Below are 20,570 nucleotides of genomic sequence, written 5' to 3'. Positions count from 1 at the left end.
GAATATTACTTGAAAGCACATTACTAAGATGAATATTTATTAAAATAACTTGATACGAAATGTAATCATATCATAAAACTATTCATGAAAATATTGAAAAAAACCGGGCATCTCTTATTAAAAACGACAAGTTGCCAGAAGCTAATATTTCAGTGAGTTCTTCAAATCATATTAGACAAATATAATGTACAGTTGAAACATCACAGTAGCACTCGTTGCTTTTCTTTTTCCTTTTTTCCACCCCCAATATTCACTATGTCGAACCTAATCCGTAATCGGTTTAGTCTCTTAATCATCACAACGGAGTTTTATCATCGTCTATGTTGGGAATGGCAGCTTGTGCGTTCTTAATGTACAACCAGGTATGACAGGAAGCTTCAAGTGGTCAAGACATCAGGGAGATTTCCATACGCACCTAATATTTTTCCACCAACATCTGGGAAAGTCTCATAACCAGGAAGAGATCCCACTTTTCCATCTGCTTCCACCTTGAGAGGGTACTTCACGAGGTGGCCGCGCAAGCTTTTGATTTCATCAGCTGTGAAATTCGCCCAGTTGTCTTCAGCCACTTGGTTCACATATCTCACACATTCCAAACTGTCAGGCTCCTTGTAGAGGTCATTAAGCCCACCCAAGTGCTCTGCCCATAGAGACATTCGGTACCCATACACCTGCAAAAGAAGCCACCCATAGTTACTGGGTAGAATTGACTGTTGTTGACAGTAAGAACAATTTTTGAAGAAGTTCTAACCTGGCCCCGAGGGTGTTTTTTGTTCTTAGCCCAAGTGTAGTGAGTTTGATAGGCACCCATGGCTATCTCTGTGTCTCTTGAACCATCCAATGATCTCTGGTTAATGTTTGCTGATCCCAAGATAACATACTCATCATCTACGATCATCCCTTTTGCATGAACGTATATCATGAATCGACGGAACTTTTGGGCCAAAGAGAGCTGCCATTTATTCCGCAAAAAAAGTAAAATACATTTCATTGTGAAAAATAGCACAGAAAAACTGCACCTAGTAAGATATCCATATAGAAATCATCTAAAAGTATATAAGAGGGATGTAAGAGAAGCTTGGCATGGCATATAAATGAATTATAGGGTAGAAGAAATCCTGAACAAGTCTCTTTTGGTGATCTAGAGGAAGTGACACAAATTCAAGAACGAGTATATCATCACATGAAGCCACATTCTACATTCACCAATCAGTTCCATGCCACGGGAGTATATCCTGCTCAGTTAAGTTTTAATGTTTGTTTAATAAAGTTCGCTTCTTTGCCACCACCATACCGGATCGTTGCCCTGAGGAGGTTCATAAGATGACTGAGTTTCCTTGGGCAGTTCCTCCCGATTACAAAGACAATAGAAATTCAAATAATCTTGTGGATGACAATTATCTAGACCAGAAGCTGCCAACTCCAGACTGATAATCTCATACATCATCTGCATCGTTTGGCTCTGCAACATGAAGGATTCAAATGCCTGAGGTAGTGAAAACTAACCAATCCTTCACATATCAAAAATCTTTATAAGCAAAAAAAGGGAAACATCAATAAACACCACGAGGGAAAAGGAATTTCTCGTTTATAAATCCACACAAGACTGAATAATTGTAGTACAAGGCTCACATCAAGAAGAAGAAAGTTATCCAGAAAAATTGAAGATATATAAAAGAAGAAGAAGGAAAAGAAATAAGAAGACAGAAGTATAGTTATTTGTATTTTTGGAAAGTCAGAATATTTCCACTTCAAATAGTTTTAGTTTGTCCCCAGTCCTAATTAGGAGAAATTTAAGTAGGAAAGTGTTTGATTAATAGTTTCTTTTATTAGTAGTCAATTTAGGAAAGTCATAAAGTGTTCATTGTTGGTAGTTTCTATTTAAGTTAATTGCTGGGCTTTCTTTTCCAGTTAACATGGTAAGTCACAGTTCAATTGTAATTGGGATGTTTAGTCCTACGAAATTTCTACCAAAGTGATGAAACCTATTTTGATAAGGTCATGGTAGTTTTAGAATCTATAAATGGGGAGATATACTGTAATTTTCATTAATTTCTGAAATCAATACAATTTTTTTTTCTTTTGGCTGCTTGAGCACCATTGTTTTTTTTGTTCGCCCAGAAAAATTTCTTAAGAGAATTTTTCTGTTGTGCTAGCTATTGCAAGTTACAAAATAACACTTGAATTCAAGTTCTTCCTTCAGAACTTGAAAACCAGGAATTTCTTATAGTTTAGAAGGTAATTGTTGGGTATCTCATATTCCAACCTTACCTATCAACTATATTTCATTACTTTTGTGGTTTTATTTGGTATCAAAGCTAGTGATTAATCAAGGCTAGTGCCAAGACTCTAGGTCTTGAAAAAACAGTATGGACAGTGTCAAGATCAGATTTTGAGGAGTTTAAGGCTAACATGACAAGCAAATTTGAGCAGCTCATGAAGCAATTGTCACAAGCCACAACAAGTATTGCTGCTAATATGGGAGTTGGCGTTTGGGACATAGAGATTAAGAAGAAAGTGAAAATTCATGGAAACTCCAGTCAAAGATGTCTCTGTAGTAAGACCATGAAATTCACACTGAAGGCACTTTTAAGATATTTCTCCACCAAAATACAACAGCTGTTAGGAGAGTGGAATCAAAATTGATGTTCCTGAGTTTAATAGGAGCTTTGATGCTGAATGCTGAAGATTACCTTGATTAGGTGACTACTATTGAGCAAGTTTTCTAGTTCAAGGAGGTTCCACATGATAAAAAAGTTGCTTTGGTAGTTTTATGGTTAACAGACAAGCCGCTACATGTTGGCAAGAGATGAAGAGGCTAATGAGAGAATAATTTATCCTTCAACTACCATCAAACATTGTGTGAAAGACTTCACAAATTCATACAAGGCACAAAATCCATGTCCCAATACACTAAAGAGTTCTACAAATTGCTAGCAAGGAATCGTTTGGGAGAAACACGAGAGCAATTGGTTTCACGATATGTGAATGGGCTGAGACCATCAATAGATAGGAAAATTACATGTCATCCTTACTTTTGTTTTGGAAGCCTTCACCAGAGCTCAATATGCGGAAGAAGATGAAAAAACCTCTTCTAGATCACCAAATTACCATTCTTCTTTCTTGCCATCTAACTCACTCACACCTCATGAGCCACTATTGTAGATGACCCATCCTTCATTCTCATCCTCTTCAACTCTAGCTCCTAGACCGATCCGAGATAAGCCCACCGGTGCATGTTTTAAGTGTGGAAAGACAGGTCATCACAAAGTTGAAAGTCCACTAGCTAGGCAACAACTCTTAGTCAATGAAACTGGAAGTGAAGAGAAAGTAATTTTATATACTACCAAGGATTCAGATGAAAATAGACATAACTGAAATGAAGAGGAAGAAGCTAGTGAAGGTATTGCCCTTGGAACAGAAGACTGTGGTCTTCAACTATCTTTAGTGTGTAGAGGGTCTTTTCTTACTCCTAGAAGGATGAAGAAAATTGGTTACATCACAACATCTTTATCACCACTTGTTCTTTTGGAAGTCAAACTGCCAAATTGATTATTAATTCAAGTAATCATGACAATATCATCTCTCAAGTTGTGGTCACCAAGATCACTTTAAAATAGAAGTTTATCCCAAACCCTACAAGTTTGTATGGTTGGATACTTCTAATGAGGTACCAGCCTAAAAAAGGTGTTTTGTTACTTTTGGCATTGGAGACATACAAGACAGCATATCGTGTGATGTTCCACCTTTTACTTAGAAAACTATTGCAGTATGGCAGAGAGGTAATATATAATGGCAAGAATAACACTTACATTTTCCTTTTCAAGGAGGAAGAACTCACTCTATTGCCTACTGCGGAGCCAAAGGGTCATGAAAAAGTCTAAACATATTCTAGGCCTCTCTAGAACAGACTTTGAGAAGGTAATTGATGAAGAAAAGATAGTGTGAAAAAGTAAAATAGTTAAGAAAAAAGAAGAGAGAAAGAGGGAAGGAAAGTGCACAAGAGAGAGAAAGAGTACGACTGAATACCAGTACCTGTCGGAGGTCTAAATTTGACATATATTTTTACCTCCCGCTCGAGCTGGGGCATATATAACAAGAAATCCCAGCTTGTAACAAAAATTCTCAAACTCAGGCTTACATAAAGTCTTAGTAAAATATCTACAGATCTAACATATGAAGTGACCATTGCATCAATCATCACGGCTTCTCAAATGAAATGATAGTCTACTTTAGCATGCATGGTTTTTTCATGAAAACTGGGCTGCTAGCAATGAAGATGACAAATTGATTAACACAATGCATTGCCATTGGACCTTTGGTAGAGAAGCCTACCTCTAGAAAAATTGTTCTCACCCATAAAAGTTCACTAATTGCACAGGCCATTAGCTTTACAAAGAGAGTTAAACTTTTGGTGCATAAACAATCAGAATTAGGGTATCCAAACCTCAAACCAGCCCACAACAATCCAATCAACTTCAAGACAGCCTCAATTCAACATAGGAAAGGCAGATTAAGCAAATCAATGACGACATCAGCATACAAGAGAATGATGCAGGCAAATTCACAGATCTGGAGACGTACACAGGCTAGAATTGGGGAAAAACCCAACACACAACCCTCTATGGACACAAAAATTGAGAGGGTGAATGTAGTACATGGCTCACTTGTGGAACAAGAAAGTCATCGAGAAAAAATGAAAATATATAAAAGAAGAAAAAGAAGAAGAAAAGGAAGAAGACAAAAATACAGTAATTTCTATTTGTGGAAAGTTAGTGCTATAGTGAGTGCTCTATTTTGGTACTTCCTATATGGGAAAAGTCAGCATATTTCCACTTTAAATAGTTTCCTAGTTTGTCCATAACCCTAATTAGGAGAGTTTTATTTAGGAAAATGTTTTGTTAGTAGTTTCATTTATCTATTTAAAAAAAAAGTAGTTTCATTTATTAATAGTCAATGTAGGAAAGTCAGAAAGTGTTCATTGTTGGAATGATTTCTGGAATTCTTTTCCAAAAAGCAGTTTTCAATTTAGTAAGTCACACAATTTTAATAAGAAGCATAGTACAAGGAAAGTTCTACCTAATGAAGCCTATTTTGCTAATGTTATGGTAGTTTTAGAATCTATAAGTGGGAGATGTGCTGTAATTTTCAACAGTTTTTAAGATCGACACAATTTTTTCTCTTACGCTAGCTACTGCTAGTTATAAAATAGCACTTGAAAATTTAAGTTCATCCCTTGGAACTTGAAAACCAGGAATTTCCTCAAGGTAGTCATTGGGTATCTCATATTTCAGCCTTACCTATCAATCATATTTCATCAGTTTTGCAGCGTTAATAACCTATAGTAAGATAATGATTTTAATAAGAGAAACTATGTTTTTCTATGATAAATTTACTGAAGATGTTATCCTCAAACAAATATATCAATAAAGCCTGCAATACCAACACCTGAAAATTTGCCTCTTTGCATATCAATACTATAGAATTTCAATAAACTCTAATAATAAGTTCATCAACAATTAAAAATAAAATAAATTTCTCAAAAGAGTTAAATCACAAAGTCCATATGTCAGTCTAAAATTGTTTGCAGTGGAAAAACTCTACCCTTCTGTTCATAATATTTTAAACATGAAAGAGATTCAATCCACATTTGGTATGGTGTGGTTCCACAAAATGTACTGGTACAAACACTTAAATATCCCACCAATATGATGTGCCAAAAGTCACTTTCTATTGGTCACCTTGTAAGGCCAAGATGGACAAATTGCAGGGAAAGATATTACGTATGAAATAAATGGTTTCTTAGATAATCAGTTAGTCTGATCAATAATAAAACAACAAAACTACTGATAAATTCTAATAAATCCCTCAAAAACGTTTTGAAAGTTGATGAGAAGATAGTCATGTTCTGAAGGTTTTAACTGTGTGAGACCTTATATCCCCTAAATACTGAGATGTTACCTGCCAGAAAAGAATTTCTTGAACAGAGGCACTAGCAGGAGGACCTTCCGGCCACATGGGTATGACCACATAAACTGAAAATCTCTCTTTTGCTCTTATTTTACTTGCTATCTTTAAGGCCAATTCCATAGGGACCAAGTTATCAGCACCTGTTGCATACAAACAAGGGTGACATACAGAATATGTTTCCAACTGCGAAGAAAATAAAGTACTTCTGCTAAGGAATGAAAGAAATGTTTAACAACATATATCTTTTAACTTGAATAATTTAATTCATATGCTCACATAATACTCAATTTGACTTAAACCACTTCATCCAAACTACAGGTGCAAACGTGACCTCTATCAACTTAGCACCATTTGACAATTCAATGAAGAGCAAGGAACACACTACGTTTGGTCTAGTTTAAGCAATCCATTCATGCTTAGTTTTGCCTTTCAGTAGGTTTACTGATCAGATGGATATTTAAATACCGTGTAAAAATGAACATTTGGGTGAAGAAAGAGGAGAAAATTGAGAAGAAAAGAGAAATGAGGAGTTTTCTCAGAAGAGCCAAAAGAGACTCTTTGGGAATCATGCACATGTTACTAGATCCTCTTAAATAACTGTCTTGGGGTAATAATTACACAAATGCCCCTATACACTTAACAAAACTTAATCTTGTTATATCTCCCTTTATATGTACATAAAAATTTAGCCACAGACATAACTTAATATGCAGAATAAGATTACATAAAGAAAATTAACCACAGAAGTGGTAAAATGATTAAAATACTCCTGGAAGTAAAAGTTGACCAAAATACCCCTGGATGTATTTTCTAACATACCAAACTAAGGCAGATCACTCATTTGCATTGTCCACCACCCGGAGATGATTCTGATTCGACAAATCAGATTTAGGGTCCCTTGCCAAACAAAAATATTCTTTGAAAAGAACAATTTGTTACATATTTATTTATATTATGTGCAGGCAACTTAGTTACATTTGGCTCTCAAGAAATATACAATGCATAAGTTTTTTTTTTCTTTTTTGAATATATTGAGCAGTTGAAATAATAATAAGTAACCAAAAAAGATGGACAATCTACTTGTTTCACATGAAATCTCTTGTTAAATGACCCAATCACCTTAAAACAATTTTTTTTCTGGGTCATATAACTAAAATCTGGTGGGATCAGTCAAACATTAATTTAGAGCTAAGAAACAATCAGCCAACCGCACAATCGAAAGAGGGTTGCTAGTTATTCCAAATGGGGTCTAAGCCATCAAAAGGATAGAGTTCTGAAAGGGTATAAGCAGCTTATCCACACAAAATTCTTATGTTTTTATCACAATATCAATGAATCAAGAAATCATATCACCTGCATTTTTGTATGATGGCCACCCATAAGAAGATCCAAGAAAATACTGATTTTCAATATAAATAAAATGTTGTGCAGATCGAATAGCTTGCACATAGGCTGTGTGGATGCTCTTATCCATTACCAGGTTCTTTCCACAGACAAGGTTCTGAAAAAGAAAAGAAAAAAAAAAAGGAAGCTCACATATTACAACCCAGCATGCAAAATGAATCCTTAACAAGTACATAAAACTCTAACTAAACAGTTCAAGAAAAACCATGGTGATAGACAAACCAATCTTTCAGCTTCCTTAACTTCTGCAAGTCCGAAGTCCTTTGTTTTCTTGGGGAAGAAAGTCACTGATCCAGAGTCGATAGAGCGAAAAACCTGATAAAATGAAGAAACAAGCCCAGATATGAAATACAGGCAGCAGACTAAAAAGGAGAAATACAGCCCTCCCAAGAAGGTGAAAGGGACCTAGCCGATGCACATGCTACACTTTGAGCATTATTACACTATAAGGACAATGTGGGTTTATCAGTTGAAAATACTGAGAGAAACATAGAATGGCAATTCCAGGAATAACCCGCTTCTATATCAATGGGACCTCAATGAACTCTTCTTGATATCATTCTGGATGTCCTCCTTAACAACCAGTCATTCCAGGTATCATACTGAAAGGGAATCATGATTATTGAATGGCTCAGATTTGTCCTTCCAGAGATGGCTACTCCTGACGTATATAAGCTCTTACCTGAACATGCCAATTTTCAGGATCTTCTTCCTTAGTAGCCCATAGAATAGGGTGATCATCAGGAAGCGTTGGGGAAGGGCTGAGTATCCATGAGATACGTTCAAGATGGATCAAGGCATCATCATGAGAATGATACACTCTTCTAAAACAAGTTCCAAATTCCCACCATCTGGTTGCTTTTCTCCATCGCTGCTCAAAGTTTTTAAGAACATCATAGACAGCAGGCCCCTCAATTTTGCAGTGTAGATCATGCCATGGTTGTCGTGGACCTTTTCCATCTGCCTATATGCATAATCAGAAGCAGAAATGCTCAGCCACCAAAAATTTATACATTTGAAGCTACATAAAAAACAATGAGTAGGATAGGTAAAGAAGAGCAGAATAAAAAACGAATACTTTAAGATGAGAAGTAAATTTACAGAAAAAGTAGGATTATGGAAATCATCCTTAAACACTGTATCGAGATCATTAAATAGTCTGTGCTCAGGTGTATCATATCGGCCATCACATAGATCAAGCCCGCCAATAAAAGCAGTTATTTTTCGATAGTTTCCAGTTGCTTGTGTATCAACTATAACACATTTCTGATGATGAGTAAAGAGGGTGCCCACAACCTGCATTAAAATATTAGCAAGAACAAACTTTAATTTTATGAACTGGGAGTAATCATAGTGTCACAAACATAGCTAAACAAATATAGTACTACATTTGGACTCAAAAGATTCTTATGTATGAAAAAATATGTAAATTTCTGTTCCAGATAGGAAGCAAGCAGAAAAGTTTGATAAGGAAAGAGACAATAGCCCATTTGGCTTCAAACTGCCTCAGTTCTTATGTTCCATGTGAGGGGAAACTTGGCAAATGGTAACGACAGGAGGTCATATATTCAAGCCCAGACTGCACCTAAAACATGAACAAAAAATGAAGCTTGCCTGCTGCTTGACGATGCTGAGTTTACTGCTTCCATAACGGGGAGACAGCACACAGATGACAGATGAATGCTTAAAGAACTTTCGGGTTTCTTCATCATGAGTTACCATCACACCTGCCTGCATCAAACATGGTATTAGAGTATCTGATAACTAGTGTACATTTCAGTATACAGTGTACATGCCTGATTCACTCATATCATGAAAATTTAAAGCCCATGCACAAAAATTAATTTAAACTGCCAATAAGAAGTAATAAATAATTGCCACAACATTTAAGTAGATGTGTCTGAAAGCTGTGAAAATCCAAGCCACCTACAATAAATCAGTTCTAAGGAAATAGTATTAGCAGACACAAATTAACTTAACACTCTCTGACAACTATTTGAAGATGATTTATTTTTGAAAGGTGAGAAATTGTATATCAAAGAGGGAAAGAACTAAAAATGAGGCAATGTAACAATACTAAAAATGTAGAAAAATAAACATACTTGTTTGCAGCCAGAAATAGACAAAACTTGTGGACAGAAATGAGGCAATGTAGGATGACTGAAAATGGAAGAGTTCAACAATTAATACCAGTTCGATGGAGAGATAATTAAAATACATCTGCTGCCACTTTCCCATTACTTTAGAAGGCCCTCAATCATGACAGATATCCCTTTACCATACAATCAGAAAAAAACTCCCTTTTATCCTATGTCCAACTTTCAAAAGTTAGGGTGTGTTTGTGCCAATAGGAAAGGGTAAGAAATTTTTTCCTGTTGACCAAAATTTTTCAGTATTTGTGCCATTTTTAGGGACGGAAAAAATTTCTTCTTGGTTCTTCTTGATTCCTCTCACCGTTAAGAAATGTTAAAGAGATAGGAAAATGAGTTTCCTATGGCTCCAACAGGAAACTATAGGAAAAATAAACCAAAAAACACTAAATGATTCTTGATCACTTATCTCTTGCTTTTAACCTTATTTTTTTATCATTTATAAAAATATTTTATTTTTCCAATCAGAAAAATTTTCAATAGAAAAATTAGTCAAAGGAAAAGTGATTTTCCCGTTGTCTTGTTTTCCTATAATGGCACAAACAGTCCCTTAATATTGAGATGATTTCAATCATGTAGATAGAAAAATCAGAATATTGAATCATGAAAAAAAAAAAAAGGAAATGCAGGCTAATATTAGAAAATTCAAAACATACCAGGAGTTGTCCAAAATCTGGAAGTTCACATGTACAGTAGATGATAACAAAGAAATGCAGGCAAAACAGTTACATAATAATAATAAAAAAAAGGCCAACATGCAATGTCGAAACAGGAAATGATATTGAATCCGTTATAGCCCCAAAATAGAAACTTTGACTGACGTCCTAAGATGTCGACAACATATATAATACGTAGAGACTGTAAGGTAAAACGTAATGTAATCACAAGTTGAGAAACTAAAATGACACGAATCGGAAGGTTTCCTAATTCAATTTCATACCGAATTGATGAAGAATTTGTCGTGCGAAGTTTTATCGTCCCAAACTAACAGGCACACCCTGACTCCCTCCTGCGTTTTGTACTTCAGCAAGTCCCCCAACGTCATCTCTCCAGCCTTGGGCAATGGTCTATTCGGTGAACGTTCTCTCACCAATCTCACTTTGTGGAACACTGACCATCCCACAATATAAATCAAATGGTGGGCTTCCAGAATTGCATGACAGATATCCTCCCAGCATTTTTCATGCCTATACACTTTCCCGTTCTCCAATTCGATGTCTGGCAACATCCCATCGGGCACATGCGCATCCTGGTACAGCTTCAGCAGCCCACCCATTCGCGCCGGAAAATAAGTGCGGCGGATCTCGGTGGCCCCGTTTCGGTAGATAGGATTCCCTTCGAACTGCGTAAACTGTAGCTTCAGACGAATTGCAGTGTTTGGTTTCGGCGTGTTGCCAAAAGATGTCAACACCGGGAACCAATCTTCGATCAACTCCCCGGAGGCGACCTGCTGAGCGGAAATGGTGGCAGTTCCGATCAGTTGGGCTCCAAAAACATCATTGTCCTTCACCTGAAACTCAACCTGTGCGGCCGGGTGGGCTAAGGCGATATGGAAGTGTTCGGACCAAACAGGGTTCTGAGAATTGGGGATGACACGCGTCCGCGCCACAGTTGCACCGGCGACGGTGACTTTGACATACGGGTCACTGGTGATGAGCTTCCCGTGACGGTGGCGGTGTTCCTTCTCCGGTTTCTGCTGTCGGCCCTCCAAAGTACCACACACGGTGACACAACGACGGATGCGCTCCGAGAACATGTCCATGTTGGGCAAACCCCGCGCCTCGAGGATATGAAGGTCCAGGTCGCCGTGAAGCATGACAACCTTCATGGACCCCCCACCGGCGCCGTTCTTCTCAGAAACCTTGGCCATTTTCAAAGTTCGAGAATCCTGAACTCAATTGCTCGCTGAGACACACATTAAAAAGGGGAAGAGGCCCAACCCAACGCTTGCTTCGATCACACGGATGTAAACAAGGGCTTGCTTCGAGATCTCCTTCAACCTCCGATTCTCCTGTTTGTACTAAGTGGGGTTTCAGCATTCAAAAGCCACCCAGCACCAGAAACCCACATGCACCAGCATCAGCTACTAAGCTCAACTGTCTGTTGCGATGAAAACCAGTATTTCCAAATCTGATACAAATAATTTAAACCCTCTTTCCGTCACCAAACTGAACAGAGACGAAAATAGAATTGGGCGAATCAGATAAATAATTTTTTAACCACTTTTTTCTCGTCTCTGAAAGGGACGGAGGGGAAAATTGAATTTTTGTGAATCAAATAAACAACTTTTTAACCACTTCATTTGGAAAACCTCAGTTATTGCGCGGGATTACTTTTGAAAGTAGGAACTACGCAGTCGAGCAGCTGCTTAAGATGCGTTTACCCAATTTGAAGGGTCTTGATTGTAAAACTGAGGCTTTGAGGGAGGAAGGTGGACCGTGAACGTGGGAAGCTGTAGGGATTCTTTGGCTCGTCGCTTGGCACCGAGGGCTAGACTATATTAATTGCGTCTTTTTCGGTTTTCTTCGTACGTGTGAAGCCGTGTCGGTGCGCGCAAGCCACGATGGCTCCCGCGGTTTGAGCCGATACAACTGGGCTTGGTTATACATCGGCTAGATTGATGTAGTCGAAGATAAGATTTTTGTCTAACTTGTGAGCCGCTGGTCCATTATCAAAAGAAAAGTCAAGAAAGTCATGTCGGCTTGCCACTTGGCTTGGGTCTTAAAATTATGACACATTACTTCGATTTAATGAAGACGTAACATCACAAAGAAAAATAAGTGCTGGGTTAGACTGGAATCAGCCCTATTAGTCACCTATTTCAATAAAGCATTAGCAACTAAATCAATTTTCCCTTTATATATGTCACTAACACTATAATATTTCCTTTTTTTTTAACATCTTATGGCTGGTCATTGGTTTTACTTTTCATCTATGAAATATTCATGTCCGATTTAGGATCTTATGACAAGTGTTCGACCAAGGTGGTGAGAGAGGAGCGAAAGAAAGATGAAAAGAGAGAAAGAGAGAGACGACTAGAGAGAGATAGAGCTCGAGAGAGTTTGGGAGAAAAGAGAAAGGTTAGGAACGAATTTGAGAGAAGATGAGAGATTAGAGAAGATGAGAGATTTAATGATCTACCACTTACCTTGAACCTCTATTTATAGTTTATAAAAGAAGGTTATAATGACTATAATACCCTTAAACTTAGGTTGTCTCAATGCAGCCAAGGCGGGTGACTGGGGTGGGGGGGTTGTGGCCGGAGGGGCGAACGGCGGCAGGCGGCGGCGGGGTCGATCGATTTCGGCGGTAAATCGGTGACGAGAGAAGAGAGAAGGAATATCGGGGGGCTCTATCCGGCGCCGGTTGGCTGGGGGCGGTCGGCGTTGTGGCCAAAGGGGCCAACGGCGGCGCGACGGAACGACGGTGATGTCGAGACATAATTGCAACGAAGACTGTGTCAGGAGAGATGAGTTTGTGCGGCACCAGCACTGTGGCCTTCAGAGTGAACGACGTGCGACAACGTGCAGTGGTGGAGTGCGACTAAGAGCAGCTGAGTGGCGGAGTAGGGGCCGGTCGCTAAGCGACGGCTGTCGGGTGCCTATTTTAGGCGTGCGGCTATCGGGTGCCGATTTTCGGCGGGCAACGAGAGCGATCAACGGTTGCAGAAGTTCGGTGGGCGATGAGAAAATCATATTGAAATGGCATGGAAATGGCAGAGAAGTATGAGATTCGTAGAGACGAAATAGAAGAGAGTCTACTCCAGAAAATTTTCCAAATCCCCCCGATTCCCTAATCGTCGCTCGTTAAATTAACTAGCCGGCTCACAAGCTGGCGAGCTGAACCTGGCTCTAGTCGAGCTCAGCTCGTTTATTTAAACGAGCCGATTTTTGATCTCAAGCTCGAGAGATAATGAACCAAACCGAGCCGAACTCAAGCCGGCTCGGTTCAAAGCCACCCCTACTGTTATGTCATCTTGATGACAAGATGATTAAATAACACTTTGTGCCACCTTCTTGATATGGATAAAGTATTTACCTTAATGCCACTTGAGGTGTCTTCCAATAATTCATAATTGATGCAGTGTTATCTTGTTGTGATTCTCTCAACTACTTACCTTATTCGAAATCATAGAAATTGGAGCAAAGAAGCAACAAATAATACTGGCCGATGAATCAATAATACATCCTTTCTCCAATAAAAGCAACTCCATCGGAAGATTTATCCTTTTTCGCCTCTAATTAGGATATGAGAAGGCATGTTGTAACCTTATAACCTTTATTGCTTAGCCTTTGCTTCTTTTATGTGATATTTAGTTTGACAAGCTACAAGGTACGACATTCCATCAATAATCATGTCTTTGTCTTCCTAGTGCTAAATGTGCTTAGTTATTGTTCCACATCCACTTACTAGTGTGATGTCTACATCCATGTCACTCCAACTTTTCCATCTTTTCACTTAGGCTGTGTTTGTGCAATAAGAAAGGGTAATATTGGACACTTGACTCGGCCCCTATACATCTGAATGAATCAAAGAAAATGGATTTGAACTAACCTCTTTAGAACTAGAAGGAAAAGAAGACCTATGTTGTTTACTTAATTAACAAAACTCACATTTTAAATTTGAAATAGACTTCAAAGAAGGAATTAAATGTTATAATGAAGGCAAGGAGGGGTGTCCTAGTCTCTTGTGACAGTGTAAAGCCTCATTGGGTGAAGAGATAATAGCCAAGAATGATGAGTTATCCAAAAAATAAAGGCCTCCTCGTTTATGGCCTCCACCAATCACCCACCTAGTGTGTAGATCTTGAAAAATACAATAAGAGCTAAAGAAGGTTACATAGTAATCCGATTTTTTTTGTCAATTGACTAACTAACATGAAGCTTAATAGAAACTTAGACACATAAGGATAGTCGACAAAGATAAAGAGGGTGTGGGAGAGGAAGAACCAACTCCCTATACTTGGGTTTGAGCCCTATCATCAACAAAAACATATTGAGGATATGAACAAGAATAAAGGGAATACTTATCATTTTTTCCCATCAGATGTTTTGAAGCCCTAAAATCAATTATCTAGAGTGAAGAGGTAGAACGTCTAAAAATAGAAGGCACACATATAGAAGCTATAACATTAGGTGGTATTACCAACAAAGTCTTGAGTTTCTATAAAACCTCATAGTCCTCTTCTTTATTAGCAAGACTATAGTTTGTACAGGTTTCCCAAACCGCCTTGGCTGTATCCATACACACCACATTATTTAAAACTAACTCTTCCATACTATTAATTAGCCAAAATGCCTTCTTTTGACCATTTTTTCTACGTTCGATTCGTAGTAGGAGGGGACTCAATTAAATGGTAAGCAAAATCTCGAGTGGTTAAGAATCACTTACATGCTTGGGACCAGAGTGATTTTCAGAACATTTTTTAGCTTATATTGTTAAACACCTAGCCAATATTACACAAAAGACCGACCTGTTAGGAGCGGAATGCATAAATACTTAACCCCAGGACCATAACATAAATTTATCAAGCTTAGAAGCACTCACGTCTACCATTTTGGACTTTGTGTCACACAAACAAGTAGAAACAACAAAAACCCAAAGGCTGGAAGAACCACTCAGACCATGCAACAAACTTCTACATTTGGCGACAAAATTATGGCTTAAAACTCAACAAAGAACAAGCTAGAAACCTGAAAATACGAAAATGCATGGAATCATTCTAGAATGTGCTGCGTTTGTAAAATTAGCTGTTCAAAACGACGCCTTTGAAGTCGAATAAGGATTTTTATACGTCCTGCAGTTTGACTGGTCCTCCCTCTGTGTGCCGTCTTCGAGGTCTCTCTTCCAACGCGTTAAATGTTGAACATATTATATTATCGTCTTCCATCTCCGTCGCCCTCGACCATCACCGGGTTTATCCATGGCCTCTGTTTACAGGTATTGTTGCCATCAAAACGTTGATATATGTATTCGTATTAAGTTCTATTCATTCATGTCCGCGTTTGATCAATGATGTTGCAGCTGTGTTGAGTGCGGAACTAACTTGAATCTCAGCAACATCGATCTCTTTCCTTCTGATTACTACTTTGAGGCTGGAAACAAAGGTACTCTTTCTTTCTCCCGCGTTGATGGATCTAAACTTAGGTTTGAGACAGAAGACAAAATCAGGCCTTTCTTTGAGACTCTGAATTACTGGGGAATTCAAAGAAAGAGGACGAAAATGAAGTGTAATTCTTGTGGATTTCTTGTTGGGTACGTGTATGATGATGGCCCTCCGTTGACGGATAGTCCTGGGCAGTTTCATATGGGTCCCAGTCAGGTGATCCCGCGGGCTCCACGGTACAGGTTCAAGAAGAAATCATTACGAATAGCATCTGAAACTTAGTTTTGTAATTGGTTCCTAGATTACCATTTTTTTGCTGTTTACATGTCTGGTGTGTACTATATAGGGCAATTGTTGAGGTATCTGATGGCGGTGGTGTAAAGTTTTTACTTTTCTTGTAAGCTTATTTTGTATGAAGGGTTATGTACGCTCTGATATTATTTTTCATCTATAGGAATATGAAATTTTGGATTCACTGGACTTTCCTCATGTATTTAAGAGTTTGCATGTCCATTTTGGGAATTTAGAGAAAAGCAGGACTGAATAAGTCGAGGAGAAGGGTTCATGTTGCTGACTTCAACATAATTGAGTCGAATGATAGTGATGAGTAGCGATTGAATGAAAAGAATCTTTTGGGAATGTGCACAAGTCTCAGGGTTTTTAGTCGCACATTGTTCATGTATTTCAATAAGTGCACTCTTAGCTGTATGAGTGAGTGGTTGCTACTATTACTTGTGAAGTGGTGAATTTCCATTTTGTTTAGACATAATCTGAATCCCTGGATATTAAAAGTAATATGTAAAAGTAATGCTTTCATCCATAGGAATAATTGTTAAGCAATGAAAGGTGGAAGTAGCATTTGAAGCCGCCAATTCACTTGCAGAAAGGCTTTGAGCAGGTTGAGAACATGGATCAAATGAGTAGTCATAACCAAAACAGTGTGGAAGTGAGGTGAGATTAATCAATTAAAAAACTTTAAAAGAGATAAAATCATTGTATTTTATTTCAAAGAAGGGACTGATTAGTCTTAAATGAGTTTGGTATTTATGTAGTAATATCCCACTTTAATACAGTGAAATAGAAATTCTGGCTGCCAATTTTTCTTTTATCTATTACAGAAAGGAATGACAAAGAATCTTGGGGTATATTAAGATAGTGTCTGCAAAGAATTAATGATGGGTGGTGAGATTCAGCATGATGATCATGTGCTCTTTTTGGTTGTCAATTGAGGCAAGAAAAAAATGGAAGTTAACTGGAGGAGATTTACTTTGTTAGCATGAAATTTTTCGTTTTAGCAGTTACTGTCCTCCTATTGGTGTCAGAATCTACTCTGAATTCATCAACTGGGCATGCAAATAAATCTTACCTGGCACTGAAAATCCACCTGCACTTAGTTGTTCTGAAGCTTGTAGCTTGGTAAAACATAGACAGGTGTGCCTCAATTTAATTGGTTTTGATGTTGTGAAAAGGTGTTGCAAGAAGCTTGAGACTTTTATTAGAATTTTATGTTTAATGTACACTAAACTCTAAACTCTAAACCTACACTCTCAAAGTTATCCAACAGGAGTGCCACAAATCAGTTTGGCATCACGATATGTTACTTTAGTAATTTTTTGTCTCAAATCAGGACAAATGAAAGGAGATCAAAATGAGAACTAAGGAAAGGTGGGAAGGATGGTTAACTTTAGCTGATGATTACAAAGTTGACCACTAAGGTCCCTTTGCTTGCTGTATAATAAAAAGGGTATGGGCTGCAAGGATAGATCTAAGTTGCTGATGCTTAAATATAAAACTTTCAGGCTGTTTAAATATGTTAATCTTGCTCACTTTGTGGCAAAACGCCTATGAATGCATCTCTGACATCACAAATCAACTTTTATTTTTTCTTATTTGTGTTACAGAATTGCTGGTAAGGCATATGCTCCTCATGAATTGGGCCTTTGGCTCATTGGCCACATGGAGGGGGCTTCTACTGTGAGGTCTTGGGGTTCAAGTTACACTTGGCAATGGACTTAAACATAAAAAAAAAAAAAAATTGAAAAAAAGAAAAAAAAAACAAAAGGAACAAGAAAACTATGTGCATATGAGCTATTTTATAGCTTGTTTTCTAAAACATGAAAATTGATAATTAGATTTGTTAAGGAATAGTCTCACATTGATTAGTGAGTACAAAGATCTTGAGTTTATTAGTTGAGAAAGAGGTTTCCTAAGTTGACTAGTCATTTTGGGATAGGGCCTTGAACCCAACTTAACATGGTATCAGAGTAAGAACTCATATGTGGGCCTACACCTAAAACTATCTACTTGTAGAGCCACAAAAGAGGGCTTACACCTAAAACTATCCACTTGTAGAGCCACAAAAGAAGGCCTACACCTAAACTGCCTACTCCTAAATTATCCACTTGTAGAGTTATAAAAGATGGTCTACACGTGAGGGGGAGTGTTAAGGAATAGTCCCACATTGATTAGTGAGTACAAAGATCTTGAGTTTATTAGTTGAGAAAGAGGTTTCCTAAGTTGACTACTCATTTTGGGATAGGGCCTTGGACCCAACTTAACAAGATTAACTTAATGCTGTCTCTAAACCATTATAAGTTGGAATTGGTTTAATGCAATTTGAAATATTGATTCAGAAATGTGAAAAATCAAAATTATGAGAATTTATGTGACCAGAGCATATATTTGTACCTTTTTGTGCCATTTTCTGTCCATTTGTGTTGTTAGGGACTGTTTGTGCTCTTTAGTGCCTTATTGTGTGCTGTAGGCACTTAAATTTGTTTGTTCTTCTCCCTTATGTGTGCTAATAGGCACTTAAATTTGTTTGGGTTGTTGTTTTTTACTCGTAGTGGCAGATTTAGAAGAAGTTTATGGTATGGGAAAGGCTTCTGATGATATTGTTATCAACCCACGTCAGTCAAATTAAATGAAGCTAATTACTTGTGGGCACAATATATTAAGATGTAGCTGGGTGCTATGGCCTTGTCTGGTGCCTTCATTCTGATCCTCCTGAGCTATCTTCTGAAAAATTAAAGAATGAATGAAGAATAACTTCTTGATAACAACTTAGTTATTTAACAGCATGGATCCATACATAAGTGCTACAGTAATGTTTTTTGACACTGCAAAGGATGGATGGTGCAATGTAGAAGAAAGCTATTCTCCAGGTAAAGCCATTTCACTACTTTACCAGTTGTATGAGGACATTTTTATGTGCAAGCTGGGTGATAAATCTCTGACTGAATACTATGGCACTCTTCATTGTAAAAATATATCTGTATCAGCCTTTCAAATTGGATCTGAAACAACTAGAAAACCATGCGATGTATTTCTTGTTGCCAAGTTTCTATGTGGGTTATCCTCTCAGTATAGATCAGTTCGAGATCAGCTATTCTCATATGGGTAGATTCTATCTCTCAATGGCATTTATTCCTGACTTATGCATTTAGAAACTCTTGTTTAATCATCTAAGTCTGTTACTGTTATTTCTTCATTGCAATTGACAATCTGCTCTAGCTTCTATGGCCAATGCTTCTATTGGCAGTGGCTAGGCTGGGATAGAGATTTAAGCAGATGCCTAAAAAAAAAAAGGGCTGTTGTAGAGGAGAAACTGATAAAAGTAATTCTTACTGTGCACATTGGCCTCGGAAGAACCAGACAGTTAATCAATGTTGGGACATGCTTTTTTAGCTAGAATTTGCTAATTAAGGTGTTTTTGGTGATGGTCCTTCTGTGGATCATATGCGATCTCAAACATCTATTTCTCCAGCTTCAGAGGTTTCTATTAAATTATCTACAGATGGATGTAATAGGTTCATACAGCTCCAGTCATCGACATCCACCAGTTCAACTACTTTGGCACATTTGGGTACTTAAATGGCTTTGGTTTATGAGCTACGGTACCCATACTTGAATTCATTATTTTTGAATTACTTGGTACTATGTATTATAACCCTACTCTAAGGCTGTGATATTGATATTTTGGGTGCCCATTTTTCTTTGGTTGGGCAGGATTTAAGTAAAATACAGAAAGAGTAGCAACGAATCTGTGAGCAAATTAAGATAATACCTGCAAAGAATTAATGATGAATAAGCTCAGGTTGATGATCTTGTGTTTGTTAGGTTGTTTGAGTAAGGCAAGAAAGAAATGCAAATTAACTGGAAGAGATTTGGTTTATGAGCATTCAAGAATTTATTGCCTGAAGGGCATTTTGGTCATTGTACTTGTGGGTAGTTGAGTAATTTAGTTCTCTATAACTTAGGTTATTAGAAGAGGGCTAGGGAAGCTTAAATTATGTTATTTCTGTATATTGGGGTTAGAAGGTATCTGTATTAGTAGGATGAGTATGTCTGAAATTGTGCTTAATCTTCACCAAGAAGGAAACAAAGGAGGTTAGTGGTCGATTATTTGCCCCTAATCAGATAGCCTGATTGTCGTAGGGAGCAATTCCTAATTGAGTACAATGAACCTCTATTTACAATGGAGGAAACAAGTAAAATTATATTACAATTAGATTACCCATGTCTTAGTTGTACCCAAATTTTAACACTTAAATATATGTTTTAACACAATTAAACAACTTAACACAGGACACTAATCACTTTGGTGTCTATGCAATTGCTTAGTCGAGCTGTTTTGATGACTTGTTAGAAGCCTTTATGTATGAAATAAGCAAGTTATCATACAGAGTTTTAGAAGATGATGTGACTCGTGCTGGCAATCAGCTTAAATCGTCTTTGCTGCTGACATTGATGGAACTGGTCCTATAATTGAAGATATTAGTCGTCAGCTACTTATGACCGACGAAATCCATTTGCTGAACTCATTGGCCCGATCGGTCCACGACCATCATTGACCGTTGTCCCAACGGTCTGGCTCGAATGCACCTGGATCCAAATCAATTGCACTCTGATCCAGCATCAAACCACGCAGGCTGATTATT

The 20,570-nt window shown here is 37.8% G+C and overlaps 2 protein-coding genes across 3 annotated transcripts; one reads left to right on the top strand and one right to left on the bottom strand.

Annotated features, from left to right (window-relative positions):
* Positions 1 to 91: 91 nt before the first annotated feature.
* LOC137938130 (phospholipase D delta) lies at positions 92 to 11,694 on the bottom strand. 2 transcript variants are annotated; one of them, XM_068783117.1, is made up of 10 exons: positions 10,465 to 11,694; positions 8,989 to 9,105; positions 8,476 to 8,670; positions 8,057 to 8,338; positions 7,597 to 7,689; positions 7,324 to 7,471; positions 5,962 to 6,110; positions 1,295 to 1,462; positions 752 to 952; positions 92 to 671 (listed from the first exon to the last, which is right to left on the bottom strand). In XM_068783117.1, the coding sequence occupies exons 1-10, from the start codon at positions 11,392 to 11,394 to the stop codon at positions 378 to 380; spliced, it is 2,577 nt and encodes an 858-aa protein (XP_068639218.1). In that variant the 5' UTR covers positions 11,395 to 11,694; the 3' UTR covers positions 92 to 377. The 2 variants fall into 2 exon arrangements, with proteins under 2 accessions (XP_068639218.1, XP_068639219.1); XM_068783118.1 differs by lacking the exon at positions 8,476 to 8,670.
* A 3,562-nt stretch (positions 11,695 to 15,256) lies between these two features.
* On the top strand, positions 15,257 to 16,110 carry LOC137939536 (uncharacterized protein At4g08330, chloroplastic). Its single transcript, XM_068784818.1, has 2 exons — positions 15,257 to 15,464; positions 15,549 to 16,110. The coding sequence occupies exons 1-2, from the start codon at positions 15,448 to 15,450 to the stop codon at positions 15,910 to 15,912; spliced, it is 381 nt and encodes a 126-aa protein (XP_068640919.1). The 5' UTR covers positions 15,257 to 15,447; the 3' UTR covers positions 15,913 to 16,110.
* The last annotated feature ends 4,460 nt before the right edge of the window (positions 16,111 to 20,570 follow it).

The sequence above is a fragment of the Aristolochia californica genome, unplaced genomic scaffold (genome assembly GCF_029961685.1).
Source record: "Aristolochia californica isolate CCGP_79_NKW_82.1479 unplaced genomic scaffold, dmAriCali1.0.hap1 SCAF_8, whole genome shotgun sequence".
Taxonomy (NCBI): Eukaryota; Viridiplantae; Streptophyta; class Magnoliopsida; order Piperales; family Aristolochiaceae; genus Aristolochia; species Aristolochia californica.
Note: the sequence above shows the minus strand (reverse complement) of the source record. Positions and strands in the feature narration are given on the sequence as shown.